This window comes from Nerophis lumbriciformis, linkage group LG19 (genome assembly GCF_033978685.3).
Source record: "Nerophis lumbriciformis linkage group LG19, RoL_Nlum_v2.1, whole genome shotgun sequence".
In the NCBI taxonomy this organism is placed as follows: domain Eukaryota; kingdom Metazoa; phylum Chordata; class Actinopteri; order Syngnathiformes; family Syngnathidae; genus Nerophis; species Nerophis lumbriciformis.
In genome coordinates this window covers 35,028,900-35,052,266 of record NC_084566.2, presented here as the reverse complement: position 1 = coordinate 35,052,266, position 23,367 = coordinate 35,028,900, and the positions used below count along the sequence as shown (strand labels likewise).

Here is a 23,367-nt window from a genome sequence, read left to right as displayed (position 1 = left end):
GTATAAGATTTCATGGGATTTAGCGATTAGGAGTGACAGATTGTTTGGTAAACGTATAGCATGTTCTATATGTTATAGTTATTTGAATGACTCTTACCATAATATGTTACGTTAACATACCAGTTGGTTATTTATGCCTCATATAACGTACACTTATTCAGCCTGTTGTTCACTATTCTTTATTTATTTTAAATTGCCTTTCAAATGTCTATTCTTGGTGTTGGCTTTTATCAAACACATTTCCCCCAAAAATGCGACTTATACTCCAGTGCGACTTATATATGTTTTTTTCCTTCGTTATTATGCATTTTCGGCCGGTGCGACTTATACTCCGGAGCGACTTATACTTCGAAAAATACGGTATGCCTAATTTTGTTGTGATGCCCCGCTGGATGCATTAAACAATGTAACAAGGTTTTCCAAAATAAATCAACTCATGTTATGGTAAAAAATGCCAACATGGCACTGCCATAGTTATTATTGAAGTCACAAAGTGCATTATTTTTTTTAACATACCTCAAAACAGCAGCTTGGAATTTGGGACATGCTCTTCCTGAGAGAGCATGAGGAGGTTGAGGTGGGTGGGGTTGGGGGGGCGGGGTTGAGGGTAGGGTGTAGCGGGGGGTGTATGTTATAGCGTCCCGGAAGAGTTAGTGCTGCAAGGGGTTCTGGGTATTTGTTCTGTTGTGTTTATGTTGTGTTACGGTGCAGATGTTCTCCCGAAATGTGTTTGTCATTCTTGTTTGGTGTGGGTTCACAGTGTGGCGCATATTTGTAACAGCGTTAAAGTTGTTTATACGGCCACCCTCAGTGTGACCTGTATGGCTGTTGACCAAGTATGCCTTGCATTCACTTGTGTGTGTGAAAAGCCGTAGATATTATGTGATTGGGCCGGCACGCAAAGGCAGTGCCTTTAAGTTTATTGGTGCTCGGTACTTCTCCACTCCGTACAGCGGCGTTTTAAATAGTCATTAATTGTACTTTTTGAAACCGATACCGATCATTTCCGATATTACATTTTAAAGCATTTATCGGCCGATAATATCGGCAGTCCGATATTATCGGACATCTCTATTCAGTACGTCAACTTTTGTCATACTGACAAAATGAGTAGAAGTACAACAAAACAAGCATACAAAATAGCTTTATTTAAAGAAAGGAAAAAAAAAACATTACAAAAATGCAAAACAATACAATAAAAAAAAGACGTCTCAATAGCTGTCCAACAAGTCCATGTCTGCCGCGGTCAGCACTGACGAGGACACGCGTTTCGGCGGCGGACTCGTCTTTGGGCCGCCCCATCTTTTCGGCAAGCATTTCCTTTTGGACGTCCTGTCTTGGTCGTTCGTTGAGGACGAGGAGGTGTTGTCTGTGGGGGCGCCGCCGCCGCTTCCTGCTGGAGGTTTGTAAAAGTGCAGGCGTTGCTCCTTCTCCGAGGTGGCGGCTGCAGTTGCTTGTTTCTCACGTGACAAGGAGGCAGCGTTCAGCACCTCTCGGACAAACTTCTGCCTTCCGACTAAAGAACAAAGAGTTGGTGATAGCTCAGTTATTTATTGAGTTTGAGTTTGAGTTTATTTCGAACATGCAAGTATACAACATGATACATCACAATCTCCAGTTTCTCTTTTCAACATGTTCGAAAAGGAGTAGGAAGAAGCAGAGCTTATTTAATCCTACCCCTTTTCTTTTACATAACAGTTGCTAAAACTTTTGTTCACTTCCTGTTCTCAATTTATTCACAATATACTCCATAAGTAATCACAATAAAATAAGTAAATAAATGATAATTGGTGAAGTAAGTTACATTTCATATGTTGAGATAAGTAAGATTATTTTGTGAGTGAAAGAATGAAAGAATGGATGAGTTAAATAAATTCAGAATGTTTATCATGGTTCTTCTTCTTTGTACTTTGTAAACACTTTAAGTTTGAAGAGTTTCTTGAAGTGGATCATATTAGTACATTGTTTGATTGCTTTGCTTAATCCATTCCATCATTTAATTCCACATACTGATATACTGAAGGTCTTAAGTGTTGTACGTGCATACAAATGTTTTAAATTACATTTCTCCCTAAGATTATATTTCTCCTCTTTTTTTGAGAAGAATTGTTGTATATTCTTGGGTAGCAGGTTATAGTTTGCTTTGTGTATAATTCTAGCTGTTTGCAAATTCACTATGTCGTAGAATTTCAGTATCTTTGATTCAATAAATAAAGGATTTGTGTACATTATGTATTATTCTAACTGATCTTTTTTGTAACACCGTTAATGAATGAAGTGTACTTTTGTAGTTATTTCCCCATATTTCTGCACAATAACTCAGATATGGTAACACTAGTGAGCAGTAGAGAATATGAAGTGATTTTTTGTCTAGAACATGTTTTGCTTTATTTATTATTGACGTGTTTCTTGCTACTTTATGTTGTATATTTTTTACGTGAGATTTCCAGTTCAATTTATCATCAATCATTATACCAAGAACTTTGGTTTCATTTACTCTTTCAATTTCTATTCCGTCTATTTATTTATTGACTTGAGAACAAGTATTTTAACATCTAAACGCCCCTTCAACAAACACATAAGGTTGGTCTTTCCTTGTATTTTAGTCAAGTCATTTACAAAAGGTAAACAGGGTAGGCGTTAGACTACAAGGAACTTGCAGCTACACAACAGCTAAGCACACAAGCTTAGCTGTGTCCTTAATTGGAAAATATTGCCGTTTAAAACAGCACACATTTGTCAACATAAACAAGTATCAAATAACTATAGTTGCAAATTATTTAAACATACAAAGTCTCCAAGGCTTAGTATCCAGTAATAAATGTGTCCGCATCATTTAACTTTATGCGTCATGAGCTAAACTTTATAAATTACGGTGGCTATTAGTGACGTGCAAGTCATTAACGAACTGTTCAAAACCTGCAAGTTTTTTAATTGAATCGGCACTCACGGGTTCCCGTCACCATTAATTTGGTCAATGACTCACCCATGCTATGCTAGTTAAATTAAGAGAATAAACCGTGTAATATGTAATTATGCTCCTCTTAGTATAAATGCAACTGATGACATCTATTAAACAAGACAAGAAGCAAGGAATTAAACAGACAGAATTAAATTTAGCTCAATGAGGAGAAACACACAGACACTGTACTGTTGTACAGTGTTACACCACGCTCAGACGAAAGATTGTACGCCGCCTCTTTTATTTTGGACTTTCCCTGATTACAAGCTGTTTCTAAGGGAGGGGGGTCATAAACAGCCATCACCTTTGGTTACAGAACAGTTCAAAGAAAAGTTTGCCTTCATGTTGCTTCCCATCCTACACAGTGGAGTTTTACAAGCCTTTTGATTGGTAAGATCAAAGACAGCTTTTGTCCTCTCGCCGGAAACTCATTGAAACACAAAGTTTTGTGATAACTTAGATACAAGTGTTTGACGACGTGAATCACAGATACCGAGTAAACAAACTACAAAGTTGACCATGTGTCCCACTGAACGATGATTCAGTGACACTCACTGGTTATTGGGGGCAGGACCCCTTCTGTATGAGCCTGTTTTCCGCTATGTTAAAGTCTTCTCCCCGCCAGCCATGTTGTACTTTTTAGCGCTTCCAAATCGAGTCTACTGACAGATATAATTTAAAACTATGCGCTACTTTTTATTAGAAATGGCAACAGCTTAGGGTGCATGTGCATGTACGAGCCAGTCTGCCCCAAAGCATGAGGATAGATAGGAAGCTTATTGACGAGAGCGTCAAACTATAATGCAGGTAAATTTCTACCATATATGCAGATATCTGCTGACAACACAACTGGGAAAAATGTCACAAATTCGACAGATTTCCAGGTAAAAATTTCCCCTTTTAAAAGGATTTTTTGATATATTAGTAAACATTAAAAAAAATCAAAAATTAATTCCCTGATGGTAAATTTGCGCATAGTGCCCATCTCTAATTTAAACTAAGTAGACCAATACTCTACTAAAATAAAACAATATACTTTAGACTTACAAAATGTACGAGCCTGTTTTACGCTATATTAAAGTCTTCTCCCCGTCAGCCATGTTGTACTTTTTAGCGCTTCCAAATCGAGTCTACTGACTGGATATAATTTAAAACTATGCGCTACTTTTTATTAGAAAGGTGCATGTGCGAGACAGTCTGCCCCAAAACATGAGGATAGATGGGAAGCTTATTGACTACAGCGTCAAACTGCAATGGCAGACTTGCGCAAAGCAATGCAGGTAAATTTCTACCATATATGGAGATATCCGCTGACAACTGGGAAAAACGTCACAAATTCGGCAGATTTCCAGGTAAAAAAAGTCCCCTTTATTAACCTCTCAAGGCCCAAGCTGTTTGTTTACATGCTTTTTTTTATTTCTCTTTGCTATTTGGGCTTATTGGACCCTAATTAGAATAAAAACTAAGAATCATCTTTTGATATGATGTACTTTAGTCCATAAGTACACAAACGTGTACTTCATGTTTAGTGACATGCTAATTCTTATTTTTACACTTTTTTTTCCCGAATTCCATTGTATGTTATACTCTTCTGACACCACCAGATGGCAGTATAAGTTTCCACATAAGTGGCCATAAGACCCCAATTCAGTAGTGCACACAATTTTGGAAATAAGAGCTAAAAGGTGATGTCCACACATGTGGCCACTGAGCCTTTAGAGGTTTTAAAAGGATTTTTTGATACATTAGTAAACATTTAAAAAATCAACAATAATACATTTGCTCGTAGTGCCCATCTCTAATTTAAACTAAGTAGACCAATACTCTACTAAAATAAAACAATATACTTTAGACTTACAAAATGTATGAGCCTTTTTTCCGCTATATTAAAGTCTTCTCCCCGTCAGCCATGTTGTACTTTTTAGCGCTTCCAAAAATCGAGTCTACTGACAGATATAATTTAAAACTATGCGCTACTTTTTATTAGAAATGTGCATGTACGAGCCAGTCTGCCCCAAAACATGAGGATAGATAAGAATCTTATTGCCTACAGCGTCACACTACATGGCGGACTTGCGCAAAGCAATGCAGGTAAATGTCTACCTTATATGGAGGTATCTGCTGACAACTAGGAAAAACGTCACAAATTCGGCAGATTTCCAGGTAAAAATGTCCCCTTTTAAAATTATTTTTTGATACATTAGTAAACATTAAAAAAAAATCAACAATTAATTCCCTGATGGTAAATTTGCGCATAGTGCCCATCTCTAATTTAAACTAAGTAGACCAATACTCTACTAAAATAAAACAATATACTTTAGACTTACAAAATGTACGAGCCTGTTTTACGCTATATTAAAGTCTTCTCCCCGTCAGCCGTGTTGTACTTTTTAGCGCTTCCAAATCGACTCTACTGACTGGATATAATTTAAAACTATACGCTACTTTTTATTAGAAAGGTGCATGTACGAGCCAGTCTGCCCCAAAACATGAGGATAGATACGAAGCTTATTGCCTACGGCGTCAAACTGCAATGGCAGACTTGCGCAAAGCAATGCAGGTAAATTTCTACCATATATGGAGATATCCGCTGACAACTGGGAAAATTGTCACAAATTCGGCATATTTCCAGGTTAAAAAGTCCCCTTTATTAACCTCTTAAGGCCCAAGCTGTTTGTTTACATGCTTTTTTTAATTTCTCTTTTCTATTTGGGCTTATTGGACCCTAATTAGAATAAAATCTAAGAATCATCTTTTGATATGATGTACTTTAGTCCATAAGTACACAAACGTGTACTTCATGTTTAGTGACATGCTAATTCTTATTTTTACACTTTTTTCCCCCGAATTCCATTGTATGTTATACTCTTCTGACACCACCAGATGGCAGTATAAGTTTCCACATAAGTGGCCATAAGACCCCAATTCAGTAGTGCACACAATTTTGGAAATAAGAGCTAAAAGGTGATGTCCACACATGTGGCCACTGAGCCTTTAGAGGTTTTAAAAGGATTTTTTGATACATTAGTAAACATTTAAAAAATCAACAATAATACATTTGCTCATAGTGCCCATCTCTAATTTAAACTAAGTAGACCAATACTCTACTAAAATAAAACAATATACTTTAAAAATTACAAAATGTATGAGCCTTTTTTCCGCTATATTAAAGTCTTCTCCCCGTCAGCCATGTTGTACTTTTTAGCGCTTCCAAAAATCGAGTCTACTGACAGATATAATTTAAAACTATGCGCTACTTTTTATTAGAAATGTGCATGTACGAGCCAGTCTGCCCCAAAACATGAGGATAGATAAGAATCTTATTGCCTACAGCGTCACACTACATGGCGGACTTGCGCAAAGCAATGCAGGTAAATGTCTACCTTATATGGAGGTATCCGCTGACAACTAGGAAAAACGTCACAAATTCGGCAGATTTCCAGGTAAAAAAGTCCCCTTTTAAAAGGATTTTTTGATACATTAGTAAACACTAAAAAAATTAACAATTAATTCCCTGATAGTAAATTTGCGCATAGTGCCCATCTCTAATTTAAACCAAGTAGACCAATACTCTACTAAAATAAAACAATATACTTTAGACTTACAAAATGTACGAGCCTGTTTTCCGCTATATTAAAGTCTTCTCCCCGTCAGCCGTGTTGTACTTTTTAGCGCTTCCAAATCGACTCTACTGACTGGATATAATTTAAAACTATACGCTACTTTTTATTAGAAAGGTGCATGTACGAGCCAGTCTGCCCCAAAACATGAGGATAGATGGGAATCTTATTGCCTACAGCGTCAAACTGCAATGGCGCACTTGCGCAAAGCAATGCAGGTAAATTTCTACCATATATGGAGATATCCGCTGACAACTGGGAAAATTGTCACAAATATTTCCAGGTAAAAAAGTCCCCTTTATTAACCTCTTAAGGCCCAAGCTGTTTGTTTACATGCTTTTTTTTATTTCTCTTTGCTATTTGGGCTTATTGGACCCTAATTAGAATAAAAACTAAGAATCATCTTTTGATATGATGTACTTTAGTCCATAAGTACACAAACGTGTACTTCATGTTTAGTGACATGCTAATTCTTATTTTTACACTTTTTTCCCCCCAAACTCCATTGTATGTTATACTCTTCTGACGTCACCAGATGGCAGTATACGTGTCCACATAAGTGGCCATAAGACCCCAATTCAGTAGTGTACACAATTTTGGAAATAAGAGCTAAAAGGTGCTGTCCACGCATGTGGCCACTGAGCCTTTAGTTTTTAAAAGGATTTTTTGATACATTAATAAACATTAAAAAAATCAAAAATAGTACATTTGCTCATAGTGCCCATCTCTAATTTAAACTAAGTAGACCAATACTCTACTAAAATAAAACAATATACTTTAGACTTACAAAATGTATGAGCCTTTTTTCCGCTATATTAAAGACTTCTCCCCGTCAGCCATGTTGTACTTTTTAGCGCTTCCAAAAATTGAGTCTACTGACAGATACAATTTAAAACTATGCGCTACTTTTTATTAGAAATGTGCATGTACGAGCCAGTCTGCCCCAAAACATGAGGATAGATAAGAATCTTATTGCCTACAGCGTCACACTACAATGGCGGACTTGCACAAAGCAATGCAGGTAAATGTCTACCATATATGGAGATATCCGCTGACAACTGGGAAAAATGTCACAAATTCGGCAGATTTCCAGGTAAAAAAGTCCCATTTTAAAAGGATTTTTTGATACATTAGTAAACATTAAAACAATTAACAATTAATTCCCTGATAGTAAATTTGCGCATAGTGCCCATCTCTAATTTAAACTAAGTAGACCAATACTCTACTAAAATAAAACAATATACTTTAGACTTACAAAATGTACAAGCCTGTTTTCCGCTATATTAAAGTCTTCTCCCCGTCAGCCGTGTTGTACTTTTTAGCGCTTCCACATCGACTCTACTGACTGGATATAATTTAAAACTATACGCTACTTTTTATTAGAAAGGTGCATATGCATGTGCGAGCCAGTCTGCCCCAAAACATGAGGATGGATGGGAATCTTATTGCCTACAGCATCAAACTGCAATGGCGGACTTGCGCAAAGCAATGCAGGTAAATTTCTACCATATATGGAGATAGCCGCTGACAACTGGGAAAAACGTCATTTGGCAGATTTCCAGGTAAAAAAGTCCCCTTTATTAACCTCTTAAGGCCCAAGCTGTTTGTTTACATGCTTTTTTTAATTTCTCTTTGCTATTTGGGCTTATTGGACCCTAATTAGAATAAAAACAAAGAATCATCTTTTGATATGATGTACTTTAGTCCATAAGTACACAAACGTGTACTTCATGTTTAGTGACATGCTAATTCTTATTTTTACACTTTTTTTTTCTTCCAAACTCCATTGTATGTTATACTCTTCTGACACCACCAGATGGCAGTATAAGTGTCCACATAAGTGGCCATAAGACCCCAATTCAGTAGTGTACACAATTTTGGAAATAAGAGCTAAAAGGTGCTGTCCACGCATGTGGCCACTGAGCCTTTAGAGGTTTTAAAAGGATTGTTTGATACATTAGTAAATATTTAAAAAATCAACAATAATACATTTGCTCATAGTGCCCATCTCTAATTTAAACTAAGTAGACCAATACTCTACTAAAATAAAACAATATACTTTAGACTTACAAAATGTATGAGCCTTTTTTCCGCTATATTAAAGTCTTCTCCCCGTCAGCCATGTTGTACTTTTTAGCGCTTCCAAATCGAGTCTACTGACTGGATACAATTTAAAACTATGCGCTACTTTTTATTACAAAGGTGCATGTACGAGCCAGTCTGCCCCAAAACATGAGGATAGATACGAAGCTTATTGCCTACGGCGTCAAACTACAATGGCGGACTTGCGCAAAGCAATGCAGGTAAATTTCTACCATATATGGAGATATCCGCTGACAACTGGGAAAATTGTCACAAATTCGGCATATTTCCAGGTAAAAAAGTCCCCTTTATTAACCTCTTAAGGCCCAAGCTGTTTGTTTACATGCTTTTTTTTATTTCTCTTTGCTATTTGGGCTTATTGGACCCTAATTAGAATAAAAACTAAGAATCATCTTTTGATATGATGTGCTTTAGTCCATAAGTACACAAACGTGTACTTCATGTTTAGTGACATGCTAATTCTTATTTTTACACTTTTTTTTCTTCCAAACTCCATTGTATGTTATACTCTTCTGACACCACCAGATGGCAGTATAAGTGTCCACATAAGTGGCCGTAAGACCCCAATTCAGTAGTGCACACAATTTTGGAAATAAGAGCTAAAAGGTGCTGTCCACACATGTGGGCACTGAGCCTTTAGAGGTTTTAAAAGGATTTTTTTGATACATTAGTAAACATTAAAAAATTCAACAATTTGCGCATAGTGCCCATCTCTAATTTAAACTAAGTACACCAATACTCTATTAAAAAAAACAATATAGTTTAGACTTACAGAAGCAGAGCGCTGACAATCTAGATTCTTCCAATTTCTTCTGTTTGGGCATTAGCCCTGCATTGGTTTCCCACTGGTTCACCACCTGGTAATCATCAACGCATTTTATTTATGAGATATCACGCACAAACCAGCAAAAACTCAGGAAAACAATGTTTTTTTTTTAATTACCTGTTCTGCCCATCCTTGTGTTTTACACGCGGAGTGATCGAAGGCGTCCAGTGGTTTCTCCGAGTAAGTCAGGCCCAGCATCTCCCAAATGGTCGACTTCAATACCGCTCCAAACTGCAGGAGATTATAAATGTTTAATCACAAATAATGATGCTAATAAGCCTGCCAGCCTCACCTTCATACTTGTCCCAGAGGCGTCAAGTTTTTCAAGTTTGGGGAGACATGTAAGATACCTGAGAGCCCTTTCTGAGATGGGATTGTCTGGATTGGAAAGAAAATGCATGTTTTAACACACATTATCATCAAGCACCGAACGGAAAAATATGTAGTCAGTCCCTCCAAGATTCTGCTGACTTTTTTTGGGATTGTTGCGGCCAAAAGTGCCTGAATTCGCAGCAGATTTTTCAGGCAAAAGTTGCAATGTTTTGAGACTTATTTTTTCAATAACTTTTAATCAACTTGTGATTTTATGTGTTTCTTCAAAAAGCACGGGAATGAACACAAATTAAAAATTAAAAACTGTATTGACGTTTACGCGCAGACTTAAAAGTAGAAACTAGATGGCAGTAAAAGCACATCATCAGAAATGATTGTCAACTGTTATTATAGCTATTCGTAATAATTACATGGGAAAAAAAAAAAAAAGTTGTAGACATTCCCCCATGTATATTTCACACTTGAAAAGTGTTTGCCCATCTTAAATATTAATTTAATTAATCTACAGCGCCTCTTTTCTGGGTAGATGAGAGACAATAGCAGATTATCATCACACTTCAACCTCTCGGACGTGTAAATGCTGCACTGCAAAAAGTCAGTGTTCAAAAACAAGAAAAACATTTTTCAAAAATGAGGGGTATTTTATTTGAACTAAGCAAACTGCCAATAAAACAAGAAAATTCAGCTTGTCAAGACTTTCCAAAACAAGTAAAATTAGCTAACCTCAATGAACCCCAAAATACCTTAAAATAAGTATATTCTCACTAATAACAAGTGCACTTTTCTTGGTAGAAAAAAATAGACTTTTGCTCAATATGTTGAAAAATGGTCTTAAATGAAGTAAATGCTAGTGCCATTATCTTGACATAATGATATGCGCTCGGCATCATGATTTTTTTTTCATCCTTGAAATAAGAAATGATTACTTTAAAAAAGTAGTTTTATACTTGTGAGTGTTGATGACACAGCTTTGCAACAGTTGATATTCTAGTTTCAAGCATGTTTTACTCAATATAGGTCATCAAATCTCAGCAACAAGCTGTAATATCTTACTGAGATCATTTAGGACCAAAACCCTTAATTTAAGAATATTTTTCAACATATTGAGCAAAAAAGGTCTCTTTTTTTTCTACCAAGAAAAGTGCACTTGTTATTAGTGAGAATATACTTATTTTAAGGTATTTTTGTGTTCATTGAGGTTAGCTAATTTGACTTGTTTGGGAAAGTCTTGACAAGCCAAATTTTCTTGTTCTATTGGCAGATAATTTTGCTTAGTTCAAATTAGGGCTGCAACTAACGATTAATTTGATAATCGATTAATCTGTCGAATATTACTTCGATTAATCGATTAATAATCGGATAAAAGAGAAACTACATTTCTATTCTTTCCAGTATTTTTTGGGGAAAAAAACAGCATACTGGCACCATACTTATTAGGGACCGAGTCCCTTTGGGACAGAGGACCCTATTGTATTTCTAGCGTTTTATTATTATTATTCCGCCGCCTCTTTGAGCTGTAATTTGACCCCCTTAACATGCTTCAAAACTCACCAAATTGGACACACACATCAGGACTGGCGAAAATTGCGATCTAATCAAAAAACCAAACCCCAAAACTCAAAATTGCGCTCTAGTGCCCCCTAGGAAGAAAACACAGACAAAACTGCCTGTAACTCCCAGTAGGAATGTCGTAGAGACATGAAACAAAAACCTCTATGTAAGTCTCACTTAGACCTAGATTTCATTCACTCACAACCCCCAGCAAAAATCAACAGGAAGTTTGCAATTCCCCCTTCAAAACAAAAGTTGAGTAAAAACAGTCACCTTTTTTCAAACATTATCTCCTCTGAGCGCGTTTGTCGTGTCGGCTTCAAATTAGCACAGGAGAGAGATTGAACCCTTCTGATTAAAAGTTGATGAAAGAGTTTTAATTACTGCTCCGGTTTAGATTTTATGAGCCCTCAAAGTCGGTCCCGTCCATCGCTGCTTGCAGCTTTAATTTTGATTATTGTTTCTCAGCTGTTTGTACATGTTGCAGTTTATAAATAAAGGTTTATAAAAAAAAATAAAAAAATGAATTGCCTCTGCGCATAGCATAGATCCAACGAATCGATGACTAAATTAATCGCTAACTATTTTTATAATCGATTAGTTGTTGCAGCCCTAGTTCAAATAAAATACCCCTAATTTTTGTATTTTGTATTTTTTTCTTGTTTTTGAACACTGACTTTTTGCAGTGTGGTTAGCCTTTTTTTCTCTTTTTTTTTAACCTGCATGGCAGCAAATGATGTAGTAATTGTCTTTATGACGGTCAAAGCTTGACCCTGAAACAGATCATACTGTATTCCTAACCACTTTCCTGTCACTGTTCCGTATAAAAAGGCACCAGCACGGAAGTCAAACCAGCAACTTTCTGCCTTCTGAGGTCGTATTAGAGCCGTAACAGAGTTGGGACGCCAAGGAATCTTCTACATTACCTGAACTTCTTACGCCCTGTTGTGTTGAAAGCAATTGTTGTACTTTTTCTGTTGTGGCAATTTTACAATATCTGTGTAACAAGAAGCTGTTACTTCCTGTAGGACAAATTATGACCAAATTTGGTCATTTTACGAAGACACAAGTTCCCTGATGTTGTTGTGCACACACTATACTGGTCAGTAGATCATGTAGTTGCAGTTTATTGTGCGACGTAATGAAAATGTCAACTAACGTGACACATCCAGGTACTGAAGGCAGTCCAGTCCCTTCCTCATCATCCTTACTGGCGCCGTCAGTCTTTGCAGGCCCACGTCTGACAGGCCGTTGGCGCCGATGAAGAGCTGTACCAAGCAGCTGGAGGGGAGAAGACGAGCGTTTATCTTCAAGGTCAATGAAAGGTCAGTGGTTGCGTTCATCACCTTGCCAGAGAGGTGGACGTCAGGTGCTGGAAGATCTCGTGATTGTCACCTAGTCTGCAGCCAAACAGGTCCAAACATTTCAAACTGTGAAATGTTTTGATGTCATCCATCCTCTCGTTGAGTAGAGGAAACCTGCAGGGAACATCAGTGAGAAGATGCTCTGGTAGATGTCATTCGATAGTACTTCATATTCAACAACGTGTGCGTGCTTGTTCTGTTCTACTGGCCAAACAAGGACCGGGAGTGATGTTAGACCAGCTCTTGATTTCATTTCTACAAACCCTGTTTCCATATGAGTTGGGAAATTGTGTTAGATGTAAATATAAACAGAATACAATGATTTGCAAATCATTTTCAACCCATATTCAATTGAATGCACTACAAAGACAACATATTTGATGTTCAAACTCATAAACTTTATGTTTTTTTTGCAAATAATAATTAACTTAGAATTTCATGGCTGCAACACCTGCCAAAGTAGTTGGGAAAGGGCATGTTCGCCACTGTGTTACATCACCTTTTCTTTTAACAACACTCAGTAAACGATTGGGAACTGAGGAAACTAATTGTTGAAGCTTTGAAAGTGGAATTCTTTCCCATTCTTGTTTTATGTAGAGCTTCAGTCGTTCAACAGTCCGGGGTCTCCGCTGTCGTATTTTACGCTTCATAATGCGCCGCACATTTTCGATGGGAGACAGGTCTGGACTGCAGGCGGGCCAGGAAAGTACCCGCACTCTTTTTTTACGAAGCCACGCTGTTGTAACACGTGCTGAATGTGGCTTGGCATTGTCTTGCTGAAATAAGCAGGGGCGTCCATGAAAAAGATGGCGCTTAGATGGTAGCATATGTTGTTCCAAAACCTGTATGTACCTTTCAGCATTAATGGTGCCTTCACAGATGTGTAAGTTACCCATGTCTTGGGCACTAATGCACCCCCATACCATCACAGATGCTGGCTTTTGAACTTTGCGTCGATAACAGTCTGGATGGTTCGCTTCCCCTTTGGTCCGGATGACACGATGTCGAATATTTCCAAAAACAATTTGAAATGTGGACTCGTCAGACCACAGAACACTTTTCCACTTTGCATGAGTCCATCTTAGATGATCTCGGGCCCAGAGAAGCCGGCGGCGTTTCTGGATGTTGTTGCTAAATGGCTTTCGCTTTGCATAGTAGAGCTTTAACTTGCACTTACAGATGTAGCGACCAACTGTATTAAGTGACACTGGTTTTCTGAAGTGTTCCTGAGCCCATGTGGTGATATCCTTTAGAGATTGATGTCGCTTTTTGATACAGTGCCGTCTGAGGGATCGAAGGTCACGGTCATTCAATGTTGGTTTCCGGCCATGCCGCTTACGTGGAGTGATTTCTCCAGATTCTCTGAACCTTTTGATGATATAACGGACCGTAGATGTTGAAATCCCTAAATTTCTTGCAATTGCACTTTGAGAAACGTTGTTCTTAAACTGTTTGACTATTCGCTCACGCAGTTGTGGACAAAGGGGTGTACCTCGCCCCATCCTTTCTTGTGAAAGACTGAGCATTTTTTGGGAAGCTGTTTTATACCCAATCATGGCACCCATCTGTTCCTAATAAGCCTGCACACCTGTGGGATGTTCCAAATAAGTGTTTGATGAGCATTCCTCAACTTTATCAGTATTTATTGCCACCTTTCCCAACTTCTTTGTCACGTGTTGCTGGCATCACATTCTAAAGTTAATGATTATTTGCACACAAAAAAATGTTTATCAGTTTGAACATCAAATATGTTGTCTTTGTAGCATATTCAACTGAATATGGGTTGAAAATGATTTGCAAATCATTGTATTCCGTTTATATTTACATCTAACACAATTTCCCAACTCATATGGAAACGGGGTTTGTACTTTGTTTTAGCAATCAAGAATATTTCAGTTGTTTTTATCCTTCTTTGTGGGGACATTGTTGATTGTCATGTCATGTTCGGATGTACATGGTGGACGCCGTCTTTGCTCCACAGTAAGTCTTTGCTGTTGTCCAGCATTCTGTTTTTGTTTACTTTGTAGCCAGTTCAGTTTTAGTTTTGTTCTGCATAGCCTTCCCTAAACTTCAGTGCCTTTTCTTAGAGGCACTCACCTTTTGTTTAATTTTTGGTTTCAGCATTAGACACCTTTTTACCTGTACGCTGCCTCCCGCTGTTTCCGACATCTACAAAGCAATTAGCTACCGGCTGCCACCTACTGATATGGAAGAGTATTACACGGTTACTCTGCTGAGCTCTAGACAGTTTTCCTGTGTGTAGTGTTTTAGTTCTTGTCTTGCGCTCCTATTTTGGTGTTTTTTTTCTCTTTTTTCTGTATTTTCCTGTAGCAGTTTAATGTCTTCCTTTGAGCGATATTTCCCGCATCTACTTTGTTTTAGCAATCAAGAATATTTCAGTTGTTTTTATCCTTCTTTGTGGGGACATTGTCGATTGTCATGTCATGTTCGGATGTACATGGTGGACGCCGTCTTTGCTCCACAGTAAGTCTTTGCTGTTGTCCAGCATTCTGTTTTTGTTTACTTTGTAGCCAGTTCAGTTTTAGTTTTGTTCTGCATAGCCTTCCCTAAACTTCAGTGCCTTTTCTTAGAGGCACTCACCTTTTGTTTAATTTTTGGTTTAAGCATTAGACACCTTTTTACCTGCACTATGCCTCCCGCTGTTTCCGACATCTACAAAGCAATTAGCTACCGGCTGCCACCTACTGATATGGAAGAGTATTACATGGTTACTCTGCAGAGCTCTAGACAGCACCGACTCTCAACAACAACACATCATTTGAAGACTATAATTACTGGTTTGCCAAAAATATTTTGAACCGAAATAGGTGAAATTAGATAATCTCCCATGGCACACCAGACTGTATCTGCGGCACAGTGGTTGAAAAACACTAGATTATATGACCAAAATAACTGATGTCATTCATTCAATGAGGCTAAATAAAAAAGACATGCTCTAAGACTGAAACTGACCTGTTCCTGAGACAGAGAGAGCCCAGCACCATGCCTCCGTAGGCATCGCTGAAGAGCTGCAGGGCTTTGGGGGACACGTCCGGGTTGAGAAAAACCCGGTTCTCCTCGGCGGCTGTAAAGAGTCTGTCCCCGATCTGCTCGGGGAAGCCCACCAGGGAGTCGACGTGGTGGACGTTGTCCGCCACGAAGAGGAGGACGATGTCGAAGAGCGACTTGGTGCTGTACCTCAGGCTGCCCTCCGCGTTGTAGGTGAAGACAAAGTGCTCCTTCCTCTGCACGAACGGGTTGGTCCTCCTGCACGACGACGCCAGCTTGGGCGGTGCGAGGACGATGTCGCTGACGCGGCGCAGCTTTCCTCTTTCCCGCACGTAAACGACACCGGAGTCCATGTTGGAGGCCATTATTGCAACTTTACCCGAACATTTGACACGATTAGCACCGAGTTAGCTAATTAATGCACGCGTTACATCACCCCCCCACGAAGAAGCCTCGATGGGATCATCAGCACGGTCATTGGTTCTTTTTTCCCCCACGTACGCCCGTGCATGCGTTGCAGTGTTTATTTATGTTGTTTTTGTCCTTATTCCCAGGTCCGAATGTTTGCACAACATAACAAGTTGACGGTGTCGCGTGTTTTGCTCACTGGTGTCACAATAAAAGTTATAACTAAAAAATAAAACTCATTTATCGTCACCAAACGCTACATACGACATTAAAAACAACTAGTGTCACCTATAAAAAGACATTTCAATGTTTGCTTGTCATATTTACAAAAGGTATGAGTTAAAAGTGATCTCGAGCAGTTATTTTGAAAGACCACAACCGGAAGCGGACATATTTACACACGGCATTTCCTGGTCCGGCTTCCGTCAACGTAGCTAACGCAAACGGGACAGGTAAATTATGCATTTTGTGTAATATTTATGATATTTCTGTCGAATTTATGTGTTAAGTTGATGAATACACCCAATAATATTGCTGTATGGTCTTTAAAAAGATACGTAGCGTCACTATTTCCTGCACGGAGGTGTGCTAGCTAGCTAGCTAGTAGCCAACTTGAAACACTTAACTTGTTTAGCCTTTGTTTGATTGATTGAAACTTTTATTAATATATAGCACAGTACAGTACATATTCCGTACAATTGGCCACTAAATGGTAATAACACCAGAATAAGTTTTTCAACTTATAAGTCGTTAATCAATTCTCGTAGTTACTTGTATTCAAATGGACATCGTCTATGAAAGGACTCTCTGGATATATATTTGTTTTTTTTTATCTCAGAAAGAGTCATGACTTCGGTGTTACTCGAAATAATAAGCCAATAATACGTTTCTTACAGATCGATCTGGACTGTACACAATCGTGTAAATGGCAGCAAACGACCCATTTCAGTTCCAAGGTGGGTGACGTCATTTATCTCCAAGTCTTTACTCGTATTTATACAGTGTTTGGTTAGTTACTGAAAACCAGTTACAGTTACTAGTTACTTTATTAACTCAGTTACTTACACCAAAAAGTAATGTGTTACCGTGAAAAGTAACTATTTAGTTTTTTTAAGGCTCCCTTTAATGCCTTTTGAGCCTTCATTACAGTACTGTTATTGCACTGGAGAATAATACAATGTGTTGATCAACTTGACATGCATTTGCATCACTGAACTCAGAAAGCAATGTGGTCTACATACAACACACAAAGACAAAGATATGTTTCAAAGGGCCAATTTATTTCAGGCCAGAACAAATTGACAAAACTATTTTAAATAGCTGCAACATAATGGCACTTTAACTTGAAGTAGATAGGATCTTTGATCTAAGACACAACCATACTTGCCAACCCTCCCGAATTTTCCGGGAGACTCCCGAAATTCAGCGCCTCTACCAAAAACCTCCCGGGACAAATATTCTCCCGAAAATCTCCCGATTTTCAGCCGGAGGAATGCGGACCTGAGTGAGGACAGCCTTTTTTCAGACGGGAGGACAACAGGGTGACAAGAACTAAATCATCCAGACTAGAGATAAATTGTATTATTATGTTTATCTTACCTAAAAATAAATATATTTATTAATTAAAAAAAAAAAAAACGAAATACATTTTTACTATATTTTGCTAAAAACATCAAAATTAATTGTATTTTTATTTGTATTTTTTCTGACTCCTTATTACATCCAGCCATAGAATTATACATTAAAATAAACATATTTGAAATAATTAATTTTAAATGATCATAATTCATTTAAAATTACCATATTTAATTATGAAAATAATTGCTTATCAACAACTTTAGCATTTTATTCATTACATTTTGAAGCTCTCAGAAGCCAAGTTATGTTATATTCCTTAAGATTTATTTATGCAAGTTTGAAGTATCAATTATCTAAACACAGTTTTGTTTGCATATTTTCAGGATGTATATATATATATATATATATATATATATGTATGTATGTATGTATGTATGTATGTATGAAATACTTGACTTGGTGAATTCTAGCTGTCAATATACTCCTCCCCTCTTAAACACGCCCCCAACCACGCCCCGCCGCACCCCTGACCACGCCCCCCACCTCCCGAAATCGGAGGTCTCAAGGTTGGCAAGTATGGACACAACTTACATTTAACTAAAATGTTATTTTCTTTGTGCTCGACAAAAGAAGAGTATTGAGAATGTCTCCATGTTAAGAAACTCGACTTCTGGCTTCGCCATGATGTCTTGTTAGTTGTTATGAGAGTAGCGTATGTGTGTGTGTGTGTGGCCCTTTAAGATATGACAGCATGTGAGGTGAGTGACGTCAGTGAGTGAGTGGGCGAGAGAGGTGAGGGAACGGCGACAGTGAGTGCGTGCAGGTGCTCTAGCTTGGTGGATGGCTGCGTCCAATAAAGTCACAAAGTTGCAACAAACCGCCGGCCTCGTCATTCACCCTCAGCTGTAAAGACCCACTTCCGGGTAAAGTGAAGGTTGTTAGCCCCGAAGTACATAGGACGTCTCCCCTGCGCCCCTCAACTACGGTATGGGAGTCCCCCCCAGCCCCCACCCACACAAAGCACGCCTTTTCTTTTCCACCGCAGCGCTCCAATAAAACACACTCAGATCTTCTGTTTCTAGCCGATTCTACATAAAAAATAACGTAAAATAACGCAGTATGTTATGTGGGTTTATTGTTAGGCAGTCATGTAGTAACGGTAACTGAGTTACTGAATATAAAAAATAACGCGTTAGATTACTAGTTACCGCCGAAACTAACAGCGTAACAGTAACGCGTTAGTCCCAACACTGTATTTATACATGAATATATTTTTCTGTGTAAAGTAGTAGCATTGCAAAGTTAAATATTGCCATTTTTGAAAAAATAAAATAAAATACTGAATTTGCTGTATTTTAGAATTTGAAGAGAGCAATCTGCTAGCAGCTGACAAAGATTCAACCTCTATCAGCATTGAGGACGATTTCATCAACTCTGACACGTCGAGGAAGACCCCCAGTCTCGCTCCTGATGACGACCCGCTTGCAAGTGATGACAAATCAGAGGTTTGGAGAGCAAAAAACAACAACATTAACTGCACTGCAAAAAGTCAGTGTTCAAAAACAAGGGAAAAAAATGAGGGGTATTTTACTTGAACTAAGCAAAATTATCTAACAATGGAACAAGAAAATTTGGCTAGTCAAGACTTTCCAAAACAAGTAAAATTAGCTAACCTCAACCCAAAAATACCTTAAAATAAGTATATTCTCACTAATAACAAGTGCACTTTTCTTGAAAAAAAAAAAAGACCTTTTTTCTCAATATGTTGAAAAATATTCTTAAATTAAGTAAATGCTAGTGTCATTATGTTGACGTAATGATATGCGCTCGGCATATCATTGAAACCAGCGAAGTTACACTCAAAACAAATTTATTGTTCTTAATGGAAAGGCAACAAGGCAACCGCTTGTTACTCTCGGGGTCTCCTAGCCGCTCAGGCAAATCATATTGTCTAAAAATGCATTTTCCCTTAGACAACATGACATCATCGCGCCAAGTGCGTGTTCTTTCAGCCAATTAGTCCGCGAGGAATATATATATATATATATATATATATATATATATATTAGGGCTGCAACAACTAATCGATTAAAATCGATTATAAAAATAGTTGGCGATTAATTTAGTCATCGATTCGTTGGATCTATGCTATGCGTATGCGCAGAGGCAAATTATTATTATTATTTTTTTATAAACCTTTATTTATAAACTGCAACATCTACAAACAGCTGAGAAACAATAATCAAAATAAGTATGGTGCCAGTATGCTGTTGTTTTTCCAATGAAATACTGGAAAGGATAGAAATGTAGTTTGTCTCTTTTATCCGATTATTAATCGATTAATCGAAGTAATAATCGACAGATTAATCGATTATCAAATTAATCGTTAGTTGCAGCCTAGTATGTATATATATATATATATATATATATATATATATATATACACACACACACACACACATACATATACATATATATATGTGTGTACATATATATTCACAGCCCGGCCCCCAGCCAAATTCTTTTTAATTATAATTTTGAGGAATTTATCTGAATGTGCATGAAGTATTTCTGTTCAAAATAGTTTGAAATGTCACATGTTAAATGTTTGAATATTAACTGTCAGTTTACTGTACTGTGCCAACTGTACTACTATATGAGTATGTATTTTCTATTGTTTCATTGAAAATAAAACAGCAAAGTCCATTAGGCTGTCATCTGTTTTAATTATTGACTTTGACACAGTTGTGTCAAAGTCTTGATTTTTTTTAATTTCACGCTTGAAATAAGAAATTATTACTTTGAAAAAGCGGTTTTATACTTGTGAGTGTTGATGACACAGCTTTGCAACAGTTGACATTCTAGTTTCAAGCATGTTTTACTCAATATAGGTCATCAAATCTCAGCAACAAGCTGTAATATCTTACTGAGGTCATTTAGGACCAAAACACTAAAAACAAGTAAAACACTTTAACATAAAATCTGCTTAGTGTGAAGAATTATCTTTTCAGACGCAAAATAAGCAAATATCAGCCTTATTTGAGATATTTCATCTTACTTAGATTTCAGTTTTTGAAGTGTAGGTGAAAATGTCAGTTTCATAATTTTTTGTCTGTATTTGAAGCTTCTCTCCGGGCAGAAGAAAAGTGTCCCTTTCTGGACGTTTGATTACTACCAAATGCTTTTCAACGTGGACACACGTCATGTAAGTATAACCTCCATTTAAACGGAAGGAAAGTGTTACTTGATGATTATAGACGCATATGTCTTTTAAGGTAAAGGAGAGGATAATTGGTTCCATTCTGCCATGGCCCGGAAAGAACTTCATTCAAGTCTACCTTCGTCGAAACCCTGATCTCTATGGTCCGCTTGCACAACACGTCCACCCACATCAATATTCTTGTTGATGATATCAGAAATGTTCAGCTTCTATGTCTAATATTGAATCAAGTTGTTTGATTTTCTCATTCTTTTCCCTCTTAGGGCCATTCTGGATCTGCACGACTCTTGTGTTTGCCATCGCCATCAGTGGAAACATATCTACCTTCCTGGTTAACTTAGGCAAACCAGAATACAAGTACAGCCCTGAGTTTGGAAAAGGTAATAGTTTTCTTGTTCCATATTTGGAGGAAGCTTTTAAAATCCCATTAAATAACCTGTACATTTTTGCTTGTGTTTTACCTTAGTGACCATAGCTGCCACGGCCATCTTCAGCTATGCTTGGCTGGTGCCGCTTGCTGTTTGGGGTTTCCTGCTTTGGAGAAGCAACAAGATTATGAACTTGGTGTCATATTCCTTTATGGAGATTGTCTGTGTGTACGGATACTCCCTGTTCATCTACATTCCTGCAGTGGTAGGTGTTGCTTACACGGTCACATTTATTTATGCTGTGCCAGGATTCATAGGGGGTTAAATTACTGCTCCCTTTTCTTTGTCATTTTAATTTAAGAAGGCAGATTATACAAAAGAGAATGTTTTTCTTCACTTATTTATATTTATATGTTCCGTCAGTCCTGCGCTAATATGAAACTTTATATGGCTACTTTTAGAAACTACACTAACATTATATACCTGCGTCTCTAATGTATACACATTTGATCATGTTATCCCAACAAGGTTCTGTGGATATTCCCGTTCGAGTGGCTGAGGTGGCTCTCCATCCTGGTGGCCCTCTTCCTGTCCGGTTCTGTCCTGGTCATCACCTTCTGGCCAGCGGTGCGCGACGACCAGCCCAAGATCATCGCGGCGGTCATGTCGGCCATCGTGGTGCTCAACGTCCTGCTCGCCGTCGGATGCAAGGTAAGACAGGCGATAATTGTAAGGATGATGTTGTTTTTAATGTTGGAAACTCATTTTGTATAGCTTTGATCATACTCTGTGATGCATTATAAAGCTGAAAAGGAAAATGTCGTGGAAGGTCCAGGTTTTAAATGAGAACAAAAGTGGATTTAACACAAGAGTTTTATTTTACTCATAATTAAATGGTTGGATTAAGTTGTCGAGCACACAGACAGTTTTCCCCGGGCGCGCCCGTCAACATGCAATGAAAAAAAGCTCTCTCCTTGCTTTGACTTCGTCATTTTTATCTGTTTTCCTCGTGCGTCAAGGTCCTGATGTTTTCGACAAGTTTGTTCCGCAATCTCCTTTAACCCATAGTCCATACTTGCCAACCCTCCCGGATTTTCCGGGAGACTCCCGAAATTCAGCGCCTCTCCCGAAAACCTCCCGGGACAAATTTTCTCCCGAAATTCAGATGGACTCAGGTCCTCCACAATATAAAAAAGCGTACCTGCCCAATCACGTTATAACTATAGAATGATGGAGGGCGAGTTCTTGGTTTCTTATGTGGGTTTATTGTTAGGCAGTTTCATTAACGTCCTCCCAGCGTGGCAACAACACACAACAACAGCAGTCACTTTTTTGTATACCGTAAAGCAGTTCGTCTGCCGTAAACAGCAATGTTGTGACACTCTTAAACAGGACAATACTGCCATCTAGTGCATTTGATGAAAGCACTTTTGTGCGTGCCACACATCAATGCATCATCAGAGAGGGTTCAGCATGGTTCGAAAAATAGTGACAGAGAATAGAACAAGGATGGACAATTCAATCCTTAACTCAACAATGAGTAGATGAGTGTTATGTGTGTGTATATGTGTAAATAAATGAACACTGAAATTCAAGTATTTATTTTATATATATATATATATATATACTGTATATATATATATATATATATATATATATATAATTAAAAAAAAAATATATATATATAGCTAGAATTCACTGAACGTCAAGTATTTCTTATATATATATATATATATATATATATATATATATATATATATATATATATATATATATATATATATATATGAAATACTTGACTTGGTGAATTCTAGCTGTAAATATACTCCTCCCCTTTTAGCCACGCCCCCAACCACGCCCCCATCCCACCCTGACCACCTCCCGAAATCGGAGGTCTCAAGGTTGGCAAGTATGCCATAGTCATACTTAGACAATCAAAACATTTTGTAGAATGGTCAGCCCGACTCCATATTCAACTTTGGCCGACATCTGGTCCTATGGTGGTTTAGAATAGACGAGAAATGA

At 37.8% G+C, this 23,367-nt stretch overlaps 2 protein-coding genes across 4 annotated transcripts in view; one reads left to right on the top strand and one right to left on the bottom strand.

Annotated features, from left to right (window-relative positions):
* Positions 1-1,128: 1,128 nt before the first annotated feature.
* lrrc42 (leucine rich repeat containing 42) lies at positions 1,129-16,473 on the bottom strand. Its single transcript, XM_061978825.2, has 7 exons — positions 15,733-16,473; positions 12,742-12,873; positions 12,555-12,676; positions 9,804-9,889; positions 9,629-9,742; positions 9,458-9,542; positions 1,129-1,516 (listed from the first exon to the last, which is right to left on the bottom strand). Exons 1-7 carry the CDS (start codon positions 16,131-16,133, stop codon positions 1,212-1,214), a joined length of 1,245 nt encoding a protein of 414 aa, XP_061834809.1. The 5' UTR covers positions 16,134-16,473; the 3' UTR covers positions 1,129-1,211.
* The window catches only part of yipf1 (Yip1 domain family, member 1), a 19,059-nt gene continuing 11,517 nt past the window's right edge, over positions 15,826-23,367 (top strand). The window contains exons 1-8 of one of the 3 annotated variants that reach the window (XM_061978828.2): positions 15,826-15,981; positions 17,073-17,132; positions 19,114-19,259; positions 20,879-20,959; positions 21,030-21,117; positions 21,238-21,354; positions 21,441-21,607; positions 21,871-22,053. In XM_061978828.2, the coding sequence (XP_061834812.1) occupies positions 17,102-17,132; positions 19,114-19,259; positions 20,879-20,959; positions 21,030-21,117; positions 21,238-21,354; positions 21,441-21,607; positions 21,871-22,053 (813 nt within the window). In that variant the 5' untranslated portion in view covers positions 15,826-15,981; positions 17,073-17,101. Of the gene's footprint in view, positions 15,982-16,503; positions 16,629-17,070; positions 17,133-19,113; positions 19,260-20,878; positions 20,960-21,029; positions 21,118-21,237; positions 21,355-21,440; positions 21,608-21,870; positions 22,054-23,367 lie in introns of those variants that run through there. The other 2 variants (XM_061978826.2, XM_072915243.1) reach the window with 2 other exon arrangements.

Bases quoted from the DNA above. Each gene is read 5' to 3' on its own strand.
- lrrc42 (XM_061978825.2), bottom strand. From the start codon at position 16,133: ATGGCCTCCAACATGGACTCCGGTGTCGTTTACGTGCGGGAAAGAGGA. The intron at 12,874-15,732 runs GTCAGTTTCAGT...TGTTCCCTGCAG, and splicing joins TCTCTCTGTCTCAGGAACAG to GTTTCCTCTACTCAACGAGA. The intron at 9,890-12,554 runs GTTAGTTGACAT...TTTCCAATCCAG, and splicing joins TCAGTACCTGGATGTGTCAC to ACAATCCCATCTCAGAAAGG.